This window comes from Vulpes vulpes, chromosome 4, assembly GCF_048418805.1.
Source record: "Vulpes vulpes isolate BD-2025 chromosome 4, VulVul3, whole genome shotgun sequence".
NCBI classification, from domain to species: Eukaryota; Metazoa; Chordata; class Mammalia; order Carnivora; family Canidae; genus Vulpes; species Vulpes vulpes.
This window is the reverse complement of record NC_132783.1, coordinates 102227851-102246180: the sequence shown is the minus strand read 5'-3', so window position 1 is coordinate 102246180 and position 18330 is coordinate 102227851. Positions and strand designations below refer to the sequence as shown.

The following is an 18330-nucleotide window of genomic DNA, read 5'->3' as shown; positions in this document are numbered from 1 at the left end:
TGGTTCACAGTCTCAAGGGCTCTTCAAGAAGGTTGACATTTGGAAGGTTGGAGGTCTCAGCAACATGAAGACTGGCCCTCCACATTTAATCACCAAGCAGAGTTTTGTTCCTGGCACTGTCAGAAGCTGGGCACACAAAGCTAAGTACATCATGGTCCAAGATCTCACCGTCTAAGGTGTGAGGAGAAACAAGCCCATCAATGGGACACGAGGGCACATAGAAGTGATGCACAAAAATGTGAAGCCCAGAGAGGGCTGCAAGTTCTCTACAGGAGCATTTGAGCTGAGTCTTCCCAGGTAAGAGAATGCTAGTCAGAAAAGCTGGAAGAGGGCACTCTGGACGGAGAATGGGTGCTACAGATGGGAGGGAGAAAAGATACGCAAGTCCACTGGGGAGAAGTTCAGAAAGGCTGGAGCAATGGTTACAAGCGAGCCCCCTGGCTACGTATTAGAATCACTTGAGGGACTTTCTCAATACACCCACAACCTCCAGGTCCCGGGCCAACTAAACCAGAACCCCAGGGGCAGGGTTCCAGGCACGGATAGGTGCCAAAGCTCCCCAGGTGATTCGAACGTGCAGCCGGGACTGAGAAGCACCAGGTCAGAGCCTAACAGGAGGTGTGTGGACTGGGATGAGGCATGTCAGAGAGAATGAGGCGGGAATGAAAATCAGACCTGGAAGTTGGACATTCTCCTGGGGGGCATGGAGCGGGCCTAGGGGAGGTCCTCCAGGACTGGGAAATACTTGATTAGCAAAGTGGGCAGAGAAGAGGGGCCAACAGAGCAGATCCTGGGAGACAGCAACAGTTGTACTGTTGGAATGTACCAGGCCAGATGAGGGCCATCAGGGGTGAGGGGTGAGGACAGAGGGAGAGCTCCCCAGAACGCCATTACAGAAACGAGGAGGAGGTGCAGAACTCCCTCAGAGGTGCGGACGTGTCCATACAAGGTTGACCACCAGGGGCGGGATCCCAGGCCGCTCTGCAGGGAATGCATCAGATACACCCACGTCCCGGCTCCCCACCTCACCCTGATGAAAGGACACAACACCTGGGGGGTGGGGGAGTCTAGCCGAGGCTCACCTCCAGAAATCCTCTGAGGGGCCCAAGGTGGGACTTCCCAGGATAGTTCTGGTCCACCACGCCCCCACCCCAAGTCCCCCCTTCCTTCCTGAGGCAGCTGGGCAGCCTGACCTCTGAGGCCCGGAGCTGGTACTCTCGCTGTGCCTCAGCCCTCCAGAAGCAAGGCTGTGCCAACTGGGGGCTCTTCCCCCACTGACTTCACCTTTTTCCCCAAAGCTTCACCCTCCCCAGAGAGCACTTCGTCCTGGTAAGTGCTGGGCTTGCCATTTGGGCACTAGATGGCGGCCTTTCCTGTAAAAATCTTCCGAGAGCTTCGCCTGGCTGCTCCAGGCTGTTTTACATGCAAAAGGCACTTGGCAGCGCCCAGCGCTTCACAAGCGCATATTGAATGGTAAGCAGTTACTATTCAAGGAAAGCAGCGCAACATTTTTGAATTACGGTCTTCAGAGTCAAAAACAAAAAACAAACTAGTCTTTAAGTCCCACTGCTGTCCTTTCTAGCTAAGCAGGGTCTCTTAACTTCTGAAGACACAGTTTCCTCCCCCTGTAAAATGGGTGTAATACCATCTCGCAGGATTGCTGTAATGAACGCCCAATCCAGTGCCTGGCCTATGGGAATGGCTATTGACTGATCACCAATAACTATTATCCTTAGCCTATGAGGACTGCGGGTGGGATCCCTGCCCTAAGACTAGCTGCACATATCCCAGTCCTGAGCCTGACCTGTGAAGGAGTCAAGCTTCCATTGCCCGCCCCCCTCCACCCTCCTACCACATAAGCTACATAAAGTAAAAGGGCCTTGCTCTGCAAGCAGGCCAAGGGTGGGAAGCCTGTGGGACAACTTTCCCAGTGGCCATCCTGCCAGAGATGAACTAGGAATGCCAGTTATGAGGGTAATGGGGGTAGGAGGTGACCACTTAGCATCTAAACCAGCTCCACAGCCCTCACCAGGGCTCCAGGGTCCCCAGGCCTGGGGAGAACACAACAAAATCTCCCCTTGCCTGCCCCCACCCGTCTTTAGTGTTCCATGGGGGTAGCCACTTGCACAAAACATTCACCTTCATTCTCTCCCCTTCCCCCTGCTTCTCTATATCCTTTCAATAGCTCCCCACCCTGGTCTCCTCCCTCTGAACCAATTCCAGTGGCAGTAAAAGCAATCTCCTTGCACTTACACATTCATAAACGCTTTTGCCCAAATTGATTGATTTGAACTTTACCACCACCTGAGAGATGCTGAGGAACTTGGAGAGCTGAGGTAACCAGAGGTTACACAACAAAACAGGCGCCTCCCAGGTGGCTGGAAGTCCTCCTGTTTCTAGTTTACCACCATATCCAGTCCCAGGCCACTCCCCCCATGGTCTCTGAACTTAGTATTATCTCAGCCAAATACATGCAGATTTTATTCTAAGACAGGGCCCCTGACCAGAAGCAATCTGCTCAGTCCCTGTAAATCAACTTTAGGAGCTAGAGGAGATGGAAACCATGAAAGGAGCCTGGCTCTGCCCCCAGGTGGCATCACTGGATTAATTAGGAGCTAAGTGATGGAACCCCAACGCAAAGCAAAAACTGGGAAGTTCAGAAACAGGATGGCTTCAGACATGGTTAGGTCCAGGGACTCAAAAGATGTCTTTGCTCCACCTCCAGTTCTCTTTCCTTGGGATTTGTCTCTATTCCCAGGTGTGCTTCCCTTGTATGTGGTAAAGATGATTGCTGGCAGCCCCTCACTCACATCCCTCTGGCACTCATGGAAATGGCAGAGAGACTCTCTCAGAGAACTTGAATGGGCTCCGATCCCAGCAGAGCCATAAAGAGAGGGAATGCATGGTTCCCTCAAGGAAGATAACAGCCTAGACAAAAACATGGGAGCTGCTAATACGATATCTACTGAAATCACCCATCTGCCCATTCTATCAACAAATAGGGCCTGCCACATCTTGGGTGTTCAGATGACAAAGCCAGGTGCCAGGGAAACAGGGTTGAATAAAACACAGCCATCCGGGAACTAGTAAGGAACACAAGCAAACAAACAGTGATACAACATGGAAATGCTGGCGAAATAACTGCATGGTGCATGATGGGGATTTGGAAGGAAGGACATGGATGTGTGCATAAGTAGCACACTGGGAAGATAGAGATTGTATCTTAGTAGTCAAAGAGGCATCTAATCCTTCCCGCCAAGATTCTTGCCCACCTACCATGGCCCTTTCCCTTCCACTGGGAAGACAGGAAACCTCTTTCCAATACCAGCCTGGAGAACCTCTCCCAAGGCTGAGTTGTGTCTAGGGGGCTGGATGTCTCCCACTTCTTCACTCTGAACCCTTTCTCCCTCCTTCAACACACGGGGAGTAAGACTTCCCCTAGGTGTCAACCACGTTCTGTAAGGAGAAGTTGCTCTGCCCATCAGACCAGCCTCTGCTCTAGTGCAGGTTTCCCCAGTCTGAGCATCAACAGCATTGGGAGCCAGGTGGCTCTAAAATGGGGGCTGGTTTATGACTTGTGCAGTGTGGAATGTTTAGCAGCACCCCTGGCTTCTAGCTGTGACAACCCAAAATGTCTCCAGACATTGCCAAATGGCTTATGGAGGGGAAAAGTCATGCTCAGTTGAGAACCACTGCTCTAGCTCATTCTCCCTCCACCCTCATTTCTCCCTAACCCCAGAACTTTGGAAAGGAGAAGCCTCTGCTCTCTGGTTAGTCAGGCTAATTCTCCCTGAGGAGACATTTACCCATACTTGCCTAGGTTCATCCAAGGAACACTCCCTCCAAACCAAAGGTTCTGGAACTACATTAAAGTTCTGCCCTAATTATCCTTTTCTTCTGGGCTCACCACCCAGGAGCTACTCAGTAGCTGAATTTACTAGCCGAGTGTGGAGGAGAGAATTGATTGCTCTGCTCCACAACCCCCTCATCCCTGCACCAGACTTCCCTGAGGAGATGCCCCCACTCAGAAGGCAGAGACACTGGCATTCCTGAGACAGACCAGCTGCATCTGTCTGCAGCAAGGAGCAGCCACATGAGTGCTACAGTGAAGAGTCTCAGGGCAATGCAAATGAGAGCACCTCCCCCCTGCAGATGCTAGAACCTGAGATGACAGAGTCATGTTTTATTTCCTCCTTCCCATCCTGCCCCTACGGTGGCAGTCACACAGCTCCTGAAATGGAGCATGGATGACATCCTAAGAACAGAGAGAAAGCAGGCAAGCCCTTCCCTACCAAGGACAGGCAGTCCTCACCCCACTGCTTCTCCCTGAGGCTCCACACAACCTGAACTTGGGATGTGTAGGAACTGCTCACAAGACTCTCTGCATTCAGTGACATCACCCTGGTGGCTTGTGAGGTGAGGGTATCTACATCATGGAAATGGGGTGGGATCGCTGTGGTAGGATACTGAAGAGAATAAAAATGTCAAAGACACATTGGGAGAAGAGGAGCAAGAGATCCATGGGTTAAAAGCTTTCCCAATTGTGCACCTGAAACTAGCATTGTGTCAACTACAATTAAAACAAAACAAAAAAACTTTCTTGGTTGACTTCAAGGATGTGGACAATTTGAAACTCAAGGGTCAGGAACTCAGGTCTGGCACCATTATAAAATAACTGTGGTAAAAGCAGCAAGAGAACATTTTCTACATTCTTCCAAATTTTAAGGGTGGTTTTAACCAGCTCACAATGACATTGTTTGGGCTACAGTGGGGACCACCCCCTGCAGTGGGCACAGATCCCTCTGTTGGAGACCCAGGCATTCATTCCTCCCTCCCAACCTCTTCACACTCCCCAGCCCCAGGAATGCTGCCTGCGGACACTTCAAACCTCCTCTCTCTGAAAGGAGCTGTCTGCTAAAAGGTTACATGCCCTGGGGGTGTCATTCAGTGACCTGTCGACCTGACCTGACCCATCGACTGGTCAGGTGGAGACAGGGGTACAAAGGCTGGCTGCATGCCATAGTAAAGAGTTATCTCAGCTCCAGAGCTGGAAAGCGGATTGGCTGAGGCCATCCATGCTGGGCCATCACAGCTGGACTTCTGCCTCTGCCCAATCCTGGGCCCCCCAGGTGTTCCTGCTGTACTCTCTAAAAAAGAGCCTGCCTACAAATTTCCAGCCCAGAGTCTTTCCCAGGGGAACTCAACCAAAGACACTTCCTACCTGCTCTCCTCTCAGGAGAGGTGCAACCAGGGTGTTTTGCAGGGGCTAGTTTAAAGCGCTATATGATGAGGGTGGGGGGAAGTAGAGGGAGAAGCGCGATGAAGCGTGTGCACACGCGTTACTGTTTGTTTTTCCAAGCCAGCATCTCTGTTGAAAGGCACAGCAAGAGGACAAAAGAATGTCACCTGCTTGTTAGATTCAGCAACACAGTGGACGTCTGCAGCCATAGCCACCTGCTCTGTTGGCCACACAGAGATCTGAGTGTGCAGATAATCACCCGCTCCCTATCCCCAGGCACAAAACACACGCTGTCCCAAACACACAGCCTGCATTCCAGACCCTGGTTCTTGAGTGGAGATGGGAAGAAGTCAGTCCAGGTCACCTTTAGTGTAAGAGGTGAAGCTAAAGAATGAGGCTTGGGATCAGCTCCTGGTCACGGCCAAATCCTCGCCTCTAGCACATGTCACTCACTTGTGCATGACCCTTCAAAGTTCACAAAACACATGCATTCATTCATTCCTTCAAGGCTCCCTGGACTGTTTGCCAGCTTTCTGGCTCAGAGGCTCCATTTGTGATGCGAGCCCCAGCTCGTTCTTCCTCAAAAGATGCACAGATGGAGAGCTCCCCCACCACCTGGGAAAAGGGAGTTCCTGGCCTCCCTGCTGACAGGAGGGCTCTGCTGAGCACACTCCAGGCCGTGGGCCCTGTCAATGCCGGTGGTTCCAAGTGGAGACAGAATCGGTCTCCCACTTCCCTCATTAATCCCCCTGCCCAAGCTAGGCACTTGCTGATAGCACACTGGTGACCCCTGGCCCTCTCGGGGGCAACCATGTTACTTATTAACTTGCTGATGGGAAATAGGTTTCTCTTCTGAGGTGTTGGAGCTAAGCATGAGAACCTGCGCAAGGGACAGGTTCTTACCTACTCCTTGTGCCCTCATAGTGTACCAGTTATACCATTCACCATTTAGATTCATCTAGAACTTTACTAAGATCCCATGTGCCACTGAACTGTTCTCCACTCCTGAGGTGGGCGTTGCTTCCGTTATACCATCTATGCTACAGCCTGCATTTTCATGTCAGGCAGGCTTTGGTCTGAATCCTGGCTTAAATTTTGAGGCTAGAATGAGTACTGGATATGGGAAGTGCCAACTCAGTGCCTGGAACAGGGTAAGTGCTCAGTCAGCAGCCACAATCATCATTATTCCTCCCTCACTGTTGTTGGCCAGAGAAGCCCCTGTTACAGAGATGAGCCACCTGACAGGCTAAGCATCATCCGCCTGTTCTCATCCCATCCTCTGGCCCATGGCCATGTCAGAGGGCAAGCCAATCTCTGAAGGCCTGTCCCATTGCCTCAAGGGCTGCCAAACATATGGGTTTCCTTTTCTGGGTTGGACCTTATGTTTGATCACCATGAAATGGAACACTAGACTCCAAGAGACTGAGGCCAGAGAAGATGTTCCACTTGCCCACCGAACCCTGCTAATTCCACGCAGGTGCAAGTCTTCAACTTTCCAGGCAATTTCAGTCCCTGAGCTGGATCATGGGGTAGAAATCAGAGAGGCTGCATACCACCTGCAGCTGAGCTCCTAAAGGGACCTCCAAGGAGTTGGCTGAGAAGATGAGCCAGAGACTGTCTCCATCCTCATCTGGATCAGAAATCATGACTCATGGTCATATCCAAACCCAAATTTCTTTTCCCTAATTTGGAATACAATGGGCAAGTTGCTTCCCTGTCTTTGTTTTTTTGTTGTCCTTTATAAAGACTTACTATAAAAATGTTAAGTTAAAAAAAAAGTTAAGTTCTATGAAAAACATTTGGAGTTCAGACCCACTGGCTCACCAAGAGAGAGATGACTGTTGGCTGGCTTTCGGTTACAAAGCTGCTCAAAGTCCAATATCAGAAGTTCATAGGTAGGAAGAAAATAGATCATCTTAAGCAACTCAGGGCACACTTTTAGGTAACCTAGTAGTAGTTGTTGCAGTTCAGCCAACATTTAGTGAGGTGTATTCCATGCCAGATACTACGCTGAGAGGAGAGTTGAAGAAAATATAAAATTCAGTACCTTCGATATTATTATTTACTGATTAACATTTTTTGCCATATTTGTGTTCTTTCTCCTTCCCTTTCTCCCTTTCATCTGATATGCTCAAATGGTTGCCAGATCATTTGAAAGTAAGTTTTAGACATGACACTTCACTCTAAATACTCCCGTATCTGCCTCCTGAGAACAAGGGTTATCCTCCTACATAACTACAGTACCATAACCACTCATGAGATCCTTAACCCTGACATAATATTGTCTAAAATACAGTCTGTATTCACATTTACCCAGTTGTCCCAAGGATGTCCTTTGTAGCTTTTTTTAAGTACTCCAAGATACATTCGTGCATCATTGCATTTGGCTTCTTCCTCATGTTTTGATAGAAAATTCTGTAAAGAAAGTTAGAGAGCTCTCAAATAAAGACTTTTGAGAAAGAATCTTCAGACTCAAACTAAAAAGAAAAATCCTTCCATAAGGACCCTTGGATGCTGCATTCTCATTCCTCACCACAGATGGGCAAATTACTTCTTAGAGGGGCATATGGGCTCCTAATTTTTCCAACAGATTAATGCCATCTGCTCCCTACAAGGAGGAAAAATGGTTAAAAGGTGGTGGCAGAAGTATTATGTCCTGATCAGGTATGTCCTCTAGCACATGCCCATGTCAATCTGTGCCAGACCTGTTTTAGGCACTGGCAATGTGGAGAAAAATAAGAAAAGCCCTGTCCTCACGGTGTTTATGGTCCAACTGGGAGAAGGGGGAGGGGTAAATCACTAAAGAATAAAGTAAATGGAGGGACACACAACCCCGTGTTGGACAGTGAGAAGAGAAGGCACATCTAAGCTGCCAGTTCAAGGTGAATTTGCCAGCTAAAGACAAAGGAATAGTATTCTGAACAAGAGAAATAGCCTGGAGAGCAAGTGTGTGCAAGCCACATACACAAGCTCAGTTAGAGTGTGAGAACAGGAGGCATGGAATCAGGATTTGGAAGAGTGCACCAGGGCCAGGCCAGATTGGACCTTACAACATGTGCTAAGTTGCTGGGACTTTATCTTAAGGCCGGTGAAGGGCATTGAGGTGTTAACATAAGGTGTCCTGGCACACTCTAGAATGATCAGATAAGTGGGCAGAGGAAGGCCAGTTGGGAGGCTGTATAAGGGGCTGGCAACGGCAGCCTGAATCTAAAGTAGCACAAGTGGAGGGGCACCTGGATGGCTCAGGTGATTAAGCATCCAACTCTTGATCTCAGCTCAGGTCTTGATCACAGTTCAGGGCTTCATCTCAGCGTCCTGAGTTTGACCCCCACATTAGGCTCCATGCCCAGTGTAGAGCCTACTTAAAAAAAAAAAAGTACAAGTGCAGATGGAAGGACAGCAACAGATACATACTTCAGAGATAGGATCTTATTTTTTTTATAAGACATTATTATTTTCTCCTGATTTTTTAAAAAGATTTTATTTATTTATTTATTCATAAGAGACACACAGAGAGAGAGACTGACACACGGCAGAGGGAGAAGCAGGCTCCCCCATGGGGAGATTGATGCAGGACTCAATCCCAGGGCCCCGGGATCATGACCTGAGCAGAAGGCAGATGCTCAACCACTGAGCCACCCAGGCATCCCTAATCCAAGGCTCTTAAAGATAGAATGTACATAGGGAGTAAAGAAAACGGAGAAGTCTAGGATGACACCCAGGTCTTTGTAATTAAAATAATGTTTCAGTACAGGGGGTAAACTAAAGCCTGTGGGCCAGAGGTCTGTTTTGTAAATAAAGTTTTATTGGCACACAGCCACTTATTTACATATTATCTATGGCTACTTTCTGCTACAACAGAAGAGGTGAGTAGTTTCAACAGAGACCATATGGCTCGCAAAGCCAAAAATATTTATTATCTGGTTCTTTATATAAAACATTTGCAAACCTCTGTTTTAAATCACTGTATTCCAGAGATGCCTCAGGAAGAAAAAAGGATGTTTTAGTCAAATAAGGTTGGGCAACTCTGTATTTTATACTGTTTTCTTGGCTACTCACTCTGAATCTAGGTATAGTGAAAGCTGAGAAGTCCTACAGTAAAGAAATCTCTTTATTAAAGCCAACATTTTCCAAATGTATTTGCCTATATTTCAGTTTAACTCTGAAGAATGCACCTGTAGACATTAACTTTGGAAAGATTAAGAGGTATTCTGGAGGGGCAAAGATTGGTGAGAATCCAAGTAAGGAGATCAATTAAGACACCATTCAAATAACAAGAATCAGACAAAAGGGCCCGAGCTAGGGCTTAGGTCAAAAAGAAGGAAGAGAGGGACACCTGGATGGCTCAGTGGTTGAGCGTCTGCCTTAGGCTCAGGGCATGATCCTCTAGTTCCACATCAGGCTCCCTGCATGGAGCCTGCTTCTATCTCTGCCTGTGTCTCTGCCTCTGTGTGTGTGTCTCTCATGAATAAATATATAAAGATCTTTAAAAGAAGGAGAAGAAGAAGAAGAAGAAGAAGAAGAAGAAGAAGAAGAAGAGGAGGAGGAGGAGGAGGAGGAGGAGGAGGAGGAGGAGGAAGGAAGAGAGTATGGGAGCCCATAAGCATGAAATCCTCAGTTTTCTACTTACATGACTGTTGGGAACATGATTGGAAATAGAGATGTAGAAGAGGGAGAAGAGGGAGAGGGAGGAAGGGAGGGGGAGGAGAAGGGGAGAAGGAGGGGGAAGGAGAAACTAATTTGAGAAAAACAGGTGAATTCAGCTTAGACACAGAGTTTTCTTGGCTCAGAGTAAGTAATGAACTTCTGGTTCCAGAAAGATGGAATAGCCATACTTTTCCCTATTCCTTCCGCTAAGTAAAACCAAGATCTTTGGACATTATACACAAAACAAATGTAAGAAAACCCAAAGTGCAAAAAAGGAGGCAGATGGTTAAGGACCTCAGGACCTGAGGAATGACATGAGCTCCCTGGATTTTCTATGTGCCTCACATATCCCAGACTGAGTGCTAGAGAAACCAAAAACCCAGAAATGTCAATGGGTCCAGAGAAAAAATGTTCAACAAAAGTCAGCCAGAGGACCAGAAAAGGGGCAGATTAGCACACAGAAATCTTTTAGACAATAGCCATCTCACTCTAAGCTAAATACCACAGAACAAAACTGTGACCCCACTTTCAGTCATACTAGCAAAGGCCAAGTAGGAACCCTAAACTGCTACCTTGAAGAGGCCTTCATGAGGAGCCCTGACACCCTCCTGGGATTGTGTCAGAGAAGGCCAAAGGGTACCCCCCAGGTGGCAACAAGACCAAGTGGGAATTTGGACCAGGCAGGAACAGGGTGCCATATCTTCCACTCCTGTAACCATCCCCCACCCCTGCTGGAACCATATCAGAGAAAGCCAGCTAAAACCAATTTACAGAAGATCCAGGATCTCAGAGCGTAATATAAAAATGCCTAGATTTCAAAAAAAAAAAAAAAGTCATTCATCGGGTTGCCTGACTGGTTCAGTTGATAGAGCATGTACTCTCAAATCTCAGGGTCATGAGTTCAAGCCCCACATTGGGCAGGGAGCCTACTTAAAAATCAACACATAAGTAAATAACTATCACTCATCTTACAAAAAACCAGGGAGATTTCAAGCTGAAGAAAAAAAAAAGACAGTCAATAGATGCCCACACTTAAATGATATATATGTTAGAATTTCTGACAAAAATATTAAAGTAGTCATGATTAAAATGCTTCAATGAATAGTGATAAATACAGCTGACATAAAATGAAAAAAAAAAAAGCCTCAGTAAAGAAATAAAGGACATAAAGGAGAACCAAATGGAAAGGTTTGAACTGAAAAATAGAACAATGAAGATGAAAAGCTCAGAGGCTAGGTTCAAGAGCAGAAGGAAGAATCAGTGATGTGGAAAAGAGAACAAGAGACATGACCTAATCTGAAAAACAGAGAGAAAATAGACTGGGGAGGTGGGAGGAGAGAACAGAGCCCCGGGGACCTGAGGAACTATAATAAAATGTGGGAGTCCCAGAAAGAGAGGAGAAAAGGTGGGACTGTAAAAGGAATCAGAAATAATGGCTGGAAAGTTCCAGACTTTGACAGGAATCATCAAACTGCAAATTCAAGAAGCTTAGTGAACCCCAAATAAGATAAACCCAAAGAAATCCATGCCAAGACACACAATGAAGCTTTGAAAACTAAAGACCGGATAAACAAAGTATCCAACTTTTACTTGGGGAAAAAGGTCTCTGTTCAGCCTGGGTCAGGTGTCGATGGCAATGCAGGAAGCCATGGAGCCAGAGAACCTTGCAGGATTTTAGAATAACCACCTCCTAGTTTGGATTCACCTGTTGGAAACAACCTCCTGTGGTTTCTTTTCTTTCTTTTTTTTTTTTTTTTAAGATTTTATTTATTTATTCATGAGAGACACAGAGAGAGAGAGGGGCAGAGACACAGGCAGAGGGAGAAGCAGGCTCCATGCAGGGAGCCTGATGTGGGACTCAGTCCCAGGTCTCCAGGATCACACCCTGGGCCAAAGGCAGGCGCTAAACTGCTGAGCCACCTGGGCTGCCCCTCCTGTGGTTTTCAATGGAATAGAAACAGGGCTGTTTTGGTGTGTTGAACATACCAAATCTTCCAGGTCTTTCTCCCTGTGGCTCCCATAGCCTGGAATGCACATTCCTTGCCTCTTTCCATTGACGGCTACCTCAGCCCTCTGTATAAATGTCCCTTCCTCAGAAGGGCTTTCTCCTCTGACCCTGCCTCAAGTAGATTTTCTGCCAATCCCTGCCCTATGAAATTTTATCATCGCACCATTTGTTCTTGTTACTGACCACAACATGTAATTATTTCATTTGTGGATTTGTATAGTGTATATCTCCCCTACTAAACTTAAGTTCCATGAGACTGTCCTGAGTGCTTCACCGATTGCCTGGCACACAGAGACCCACCTTTAAAGGAACCCCCGTGTTCAGGGGCTGAGCCTGCACTTTATCTACAACAACTCATTTAGTTGTCACATGTTGACAGTGAGGTGGGTATAGTTGCTCTCATTTTACCAACAGGAAAACTGCGGCTCAAGAAGGCACAGTCTCATGCTGAAAGTCACATACTGGCCAAGATGCAGAGCCAAGTTTCATGCAAGGTTCCATGCACCACCACCCCACCTATGTATTTTCCACTACTCCACCTAGCCCCCCTGCTGAGGCACCTTTTCTGGGTTTAAGCCCCAACCCTAGACTCTTCTTGCTAGTATTTTACAAAATTCACTCAGACTAAATCTAAAATTCGGAGAATGGGGCATCAAACCATGAGCAATGGACAGGTAAAGAGCCTTTCATTCCACCCGTCTCTAAGCAGTTGGGCTGGAGTTTAATTTCAGAGCCTGGGTACCATGGCGATGCAAGCTCTATAAATACCCGAGAGAGGCTTCTTTCAGCCAGCCTGCTGGGTACTGCACTCGCACCCCCACCCCTATTTCCCACCAGGGCTCCTCTTCTACTGCTGGGGTGGGGGTAGAGGAAAGCACTGCTCTGCAGGAACTCCCTCCCTCTGCTCACACTTTCTTTCTCCTCTCCACACCCCCACCCTTGAAACTAAGATTTCATCTCCACCTCCTCCTTCAGTGCATAATTCATTTCCTCATCCTAGGGTGAAAGACTCAACAGTTCCCAGCCCCCAGGACCCAGAAGATTCTTAGATGAAAGACTCAACAGTTCCCAGCCCCCAGGACCCAGAAGATTCTTAGATGAGAGCGTCAAAACCTCTCCTGCCAGCCCTGGGGTAGCTTCCTGTCCAGAAGAAATCCAGTTCAGGGCACCTGGGTGGCTCAGTCCATTAAGCGTCTGCCTTTGGCTCAGGTCATGATCCCAGAGTCCTGGGATAGAGCCTGGTTTAGCAGAGAGCCTGCTTCTTCCTTTCTCCCTGCCCCTCACCCCCCACTGTGCTCACTTTATCTAAAATGAAAGAAAAAAAGAAGAAAGAAAGAAAGAAAGAAAGAAAGAAAGAAAGAAAGAAAGAAAGAAAGAAAGAAAAAGGAAGAAAGAAAAAAAGAAAAGAAAGGACCAGTTCAGTTAGTAAATGAACAAACAAGGGAAGGAAAGGGGGAGGCAGGAGGCAAGCATCATAGGGAGAAAAATGTTCCTCCTTCCAGAGAAAACTTAGCCTATTAAACCCCCTGATGCCTAACCCCCAGGTGGATCTCATTGACAGCACCAGCAGAGGTCAAGAATCAGGTTGGTCTCTCTTCTGCTTAGAACTCAGAACTCCCACCTCGACCCTGCCCTCTCATTGTAAACTCAGCTATGACCTCACACGCCCCCTCCCACCTCTAACCACTCCAAGGAGATAAGCAGTCCAAATTGAAAGCAGGAGTTCAAGATAATCTCCTGGATGCTCTTCTGTGTCTTAAAGTTCTTCCCTTATTGACACCCTAGAGCCCATAGAGCTGTGAATTCAGAAGCCAAGACCTACTTACTGGAAGGAGCTGAGTTGGAATCTTGGCTCTGTTGTTTACTACGTCAGTTTAAGAAAGTCACTTTGCTTCTTGGAGTCTCAGTTTACACATCTGTAAAATGGGACTAGTAAGAACCAGGACAATGAGTCACTAGTCATAGACAGTCCATCTACGTGGAAAGTGAGTAGGCTGTGCTAGACTTATCTCGATTTATTTTCAGGCACTGTATTAAGGACTGAGGACCCAGAAATACATTAAAAGCCATCTCTTCTGCCTTGGCTCTCATAATGCCAGTGTTTCTTCCATCCTAATTTTCTCTGGCTTAGGATATGTTTTCCCATCATTGAAAAGAACAGTCCATGGGCCCAATTATGAATCTCAAATAATTCATAGCTATAGAAAAAGGACATTCTGGGCTCAATCATAGAAATGGAGCTGTATGCCTTCTCTGGAGTGCGTGGGAGGGACTGCATGGAGTAGGGAGGTATGGGCATGGAGTCAGAAGAAAAATCTCAGCAGAGGTCTTCACAGCCTCCATTTTCTTGAAGAATGTAGAAGGGAACAAGAAACTACTGCTGACATGTCTGTTTTTTTTTTTTTTTTAAGCTTAATTTCTCTCCTTACCATCTTCATAAAATGTTACCCTACCACTCTAAAATTCTCTGAAACACATGTGTGGAAACTGGCCTTTCTTCTTTGCTCATGCAGTAGGGGAAAGGACTTAAGTGGGCGTCTTTTTTAAAAACAAGGCAACCTGTCCCAGGCTCAGGTGTCTCCCATGGGCCACCTGGATGCGAAAGGGAATGAAGAAAGGCTTGTCCTGTGGTCACATCTGCTCAGCTCAGCTCCGGTACCGGCCATGCCTTGGACACAGCTCACGGGCAGCCAGACGCGGCCCCAGGAGGAAGGCCAGGAGACGCTGGGCTGCTTAGGCTCACATTCCTGCAGTTCAGTCACCTGTAGAATAACGTCCAGTTTGCCCTATCACGTGGCTGAGCTGGTTTTACCTTTAATCCCTTTCACGTTTGTCCTCAGCCTCAGAGAATGCCTGGGGATGATTCACCCGCCATCACATGGGGCAGGCAGTCATCTGTTTTATTACCTCACCCAGCTTGCAGCTTCTGGGAGATAACCTAGGATTCTTTTGTTGTTGGGGGGTTGCGGGGGTGGGGGGGCAGCGGTGCGGTGATGGAGGGTAGAAAGGACTGAAAAGCAGACCAAAGCTTTAAGGAGTTGATTCCGGTTCTGGTCTCTCTTTCGTCCTCCCCTGCTCACATCTAAGGGTCCAAAGGAACAAGGCATTCGGAAAATGCTACGGCTGGGGTACCTGGGCTGCAGAGCAAGCTGGATTTGGCAGCCTACCACGTGTGTCCCTTCACAAGTGATACCCACCAGTGAGAAGGCTGGGTTGCAAAAGAAGACAAAAAGGAAATCAGCAGTTGGGAAGATTGTCACAAGCGACCATGCACAGTTTTCAGGAAGGGAATGGACACAGGTTTTCTGTTTGAAACAGAAAATACTTCGTTGGTTCCTATTTCATAGGGGCATGCTTGCTGCTCCAAATGTACCACAATGAGGCGCCCGAGATGATGGCTTACCACTGAGTACGGAGCCCTCTACATTTCTTACCTCCTTTAGCCATTAAAACAAGCCCTATGGAAATCTATGTTTTTCAGACCTAAGACTTGAGACTTTGGTCAAGTAAGGTACTCATGGTCACACGGGGAGAAAATAGGGTATGTTTGCCCCCAAACAGACTGATCCAGAGCAGAATACTTAGGAAGCAAGCATCAACAGAGACAGGCCTTCATCGGCATCCATAATATTCCAGGTCCAGACCATGGGTAGGTCCAGGAATGGAAGCATAGTTTAAAAAAAAAAAATGTATAGGTTAATGGTTAAGTGCTAGAGTCAAACAGAACTGAGCCCACTTATTAGTTCTATATCCCTGGCCAATAATATAGCGTCTTAGAACATCAGTTTTCTCATCAGTAAAATGGGTATAAGTGTGCCGTACTCCGGAGGGTTGCTGTGAGATTATATGAGACCATGTGTGTGAAGCACTCAGCACCATGTTGGCTTCGCTTTTGAGCTATTGCTCTAATAAATAATAGGTTTTTATATTGTGAAAGCTTGGCCAAAGGAGAGGAGGTGAAGAGGACTGTGGGGACCTCGCTTAAAAGGATGGGGAACTCCTACTTTGGGGTGTTACAGGCCAGTCTGAGGCCCGTGATTCTGGATTTCAGTGCATGGCATGTATGGAATGAAGTAGGGGGTAGGAAGGGCCAAACACTGAGCCCTAGGTCTGGCCTCAGGGAAGTAACTGACTTGGCAGACAGCATTTGGGGGTAAGGAACTGCCATGGTGGGTCTTATCCATTAAGGGAAGATGAGACTGCAAACATGGGATTCCTTCCCTTGCTCAGCACACTCTGGCCCATACAGCATGGGATGCTGGCTCCTCTGGGAGACGGCGGGGGCTCGGACAAGGGGGTACACCGTGCTGGGCTTCATTCCATTCCTCCAAGCCAGCTTCCTGCCACATATCCAGGGCAAAAATGGTTAAACACTAACGTTCAGGAAACAGACGAGCCCGTTGATCCTAAACTCTGGGGTCTCATCTTTTTATACTTAATTACATATCTTTAATTTCTCAAGAAATACTGATTTTAAAATTTCTTCTAATGGTTTTCAAAACGGAATTTTGCTTTGCTTTCTTCTTCCCTCAAATCCATAACGTACCTACCTCCAAGTATCCTAGGACGGAAGCACACGCGAAGCTGCTAGCCTCCCGCCCGGGACAGGCTGAGTCCTGCCTTCAGTCCCCAAGACCATCGTTACTGTTACTTTGCAAAAGGCTTCCCCTGGCGCCCCTGGGATGCCGTCCCGGGGGGAGGGGATTCATAGCGAATACTCCACATTTTAGGGACCCAGAGGACAGCCAGCTACATTAGCAAATACGAGGGTAGGGGAGACAGTGGAACAACGCGGGGAGAAGAATGGAAGGAGAGGGAGACAGATGGTGCGTGTGTTGGGGGAAGGGATCGGCGATCCAGGAAAACTTATGCTCCCTGCATCGCAAGAATGTTTCCATTTAACCACTTCTTGTCTGGCTCCTGATTCTACGTCAAAGCGAAGCGGGGAGTTTCAGGGTTTGGGGCCACCTGTACCAAGAGCCTGGGCGCGAGGTGGAGAGGCGGGCGCTGGGAAGCAGCGGCGAGCGGGTCTCGCTCGGGCCACCCGGGGCCCCCGCGCTGTCCCGGGCCCAGGTAAGGGGCGGTGCCCCCTCCCCGCTGCGGGGCCGCGGGCGGTCCGGACCGTCCCACGAGGGGGCGCGTCTCGGGTCCTAGGATCCGCCCTCGCAGCGCCGGGCGCGGGGAGGGGACGCGGGAGCCCAGGCGCCCGGCGCTCCGCCTCCCGTTTCCGGGGCAGCGCGGTTACCTGCGCCGCCCGAGCCGCACCTGGCGGAGGCCGGAGTCGCCGAGCGGGCGGGCGCAGAGCGGCGCGGCGGAGGGGGCTCGGGCGCCCGGCCAGGGGGCGGCGGCGGCGGCGGGCAGCGGCGGGGAGCGGGCGGCGGCGGCGGGCGGCGGCGGGCAGCGGCGGCGGGGAGCGGCGGCGGGGAGCGGCGGCGGGGAGCGGCGGCGGGGAGCGGCGGCGGGGAGCGGCGGCGGCGCTCGGCTCGCTCTGCCCCGCCGGCCGGGCGCGTCCCCGGGCCCGCACCGCGCCGCGGCGGGCGCACATGGCAGCGTGAGAGGCGGCGGCGGGAGCGCGGAGCGGGGAGCGGGGAGCGGGGAGCGGGAGCCGGGAGCGGGAGCCGGGAGCCGGGAGCGGCGGGCCGGAGCCGCAGGGCCGCATGGACCGCGGCGCCCCCCCCGCCGGCCCCCACTAGGCCCCCGGTCCGCGGCGCCAGCCTCCCCCCCCATCATGGTGCCTCGGCGGCCGCCCGGGCTGGGCACGGCCGGCCGGAGCCGCTGAGCCGGGGCCCCGCGGCGGCCGGGACTGCATGGGGGAGCGCGGGCCGCGCTCGGGAAGATGCCCCGGCCGGAGCTGCCCCTGCCGGAGGGCTGGGAGGAGGCGCGCGACTTCGACGGCAAGGTCTACTACATAGACCACACGAGCCGCACCACCAGCTGGATCGACCCGCGGGACAGGTAGGGCCCGGCAGCCCCCCTCTTGCCCCAGGGGCCACCCGCGGGGACCGGGCCGGGGCCGCCGGGGAACTCTGCGAGCCCCTCGCGCTTTCTTCAGTTGGCCCCCCGGCCCCGCCCCCGCCCGCATCCCCATCCCCAGCCCCATCCCCAGCCCCATCCCCAGCCCCATCCCCATCCCCAGCCCCAGCCCCATCCCCATCCCCATCCCCATCCCCATCCCCAGCCCCAGCCCCAGCGCCCGCCGTCCGGAGCGCTGCTCCCGCCCGGGTGGGCTGCTGGAGGGGGGCGCGGCCAGGGACCCGGGCGGCCCCCGCCGCCGTCCCCGCCGGAGGACTTAGGCCCCAGCCGGCACCTGCCCAGAGTTTTGACCTTAAGCTCTAGCCCCGCCTCCCCCGCCCCCTTTAGGACGAGGTCGGGCGGGGGCTGGGGCAGCCACCTAGCGGAGCGTTTCTGGGGCTTCCCGGGGAGGCTTTCCCCAGTG

General features: G+C 50.2%; 1 protein-coding gene across 6 annotated transcripts in view; it reads left to right on the top strand.

The window, feature by feature from the left end:
* The first annotated feature begins 16645 nt into the window (after nt 1-16645).
* The window catches only part of WWC1 (WW and C2 domain containing 1), a 150642-nt gene continuing 148957 nt past the window's right edge, over nt 16646-18330 (top strand). For 4 of the 6 annotated variants that reach the window (XM_026007481.2, XM_026007474.2, XM_026007472.2 and 1 more), the window contains exon 1: nt 17595-17849. In XM_026007481.2, coding sequence (XP_025863266.2) covers nt 17731-17849 — 119 coding nt within the window. In that variant the 5' untranslated portion in view covers nt 17595-17730. Of the gene's footprint in view, nt 16968-17594; nt 17850-18330 lie in introns of those variants that run through there. The other 2 variants (XM_072756690.1, XM_072756689.1) reach the window with 2 other exon arrangements.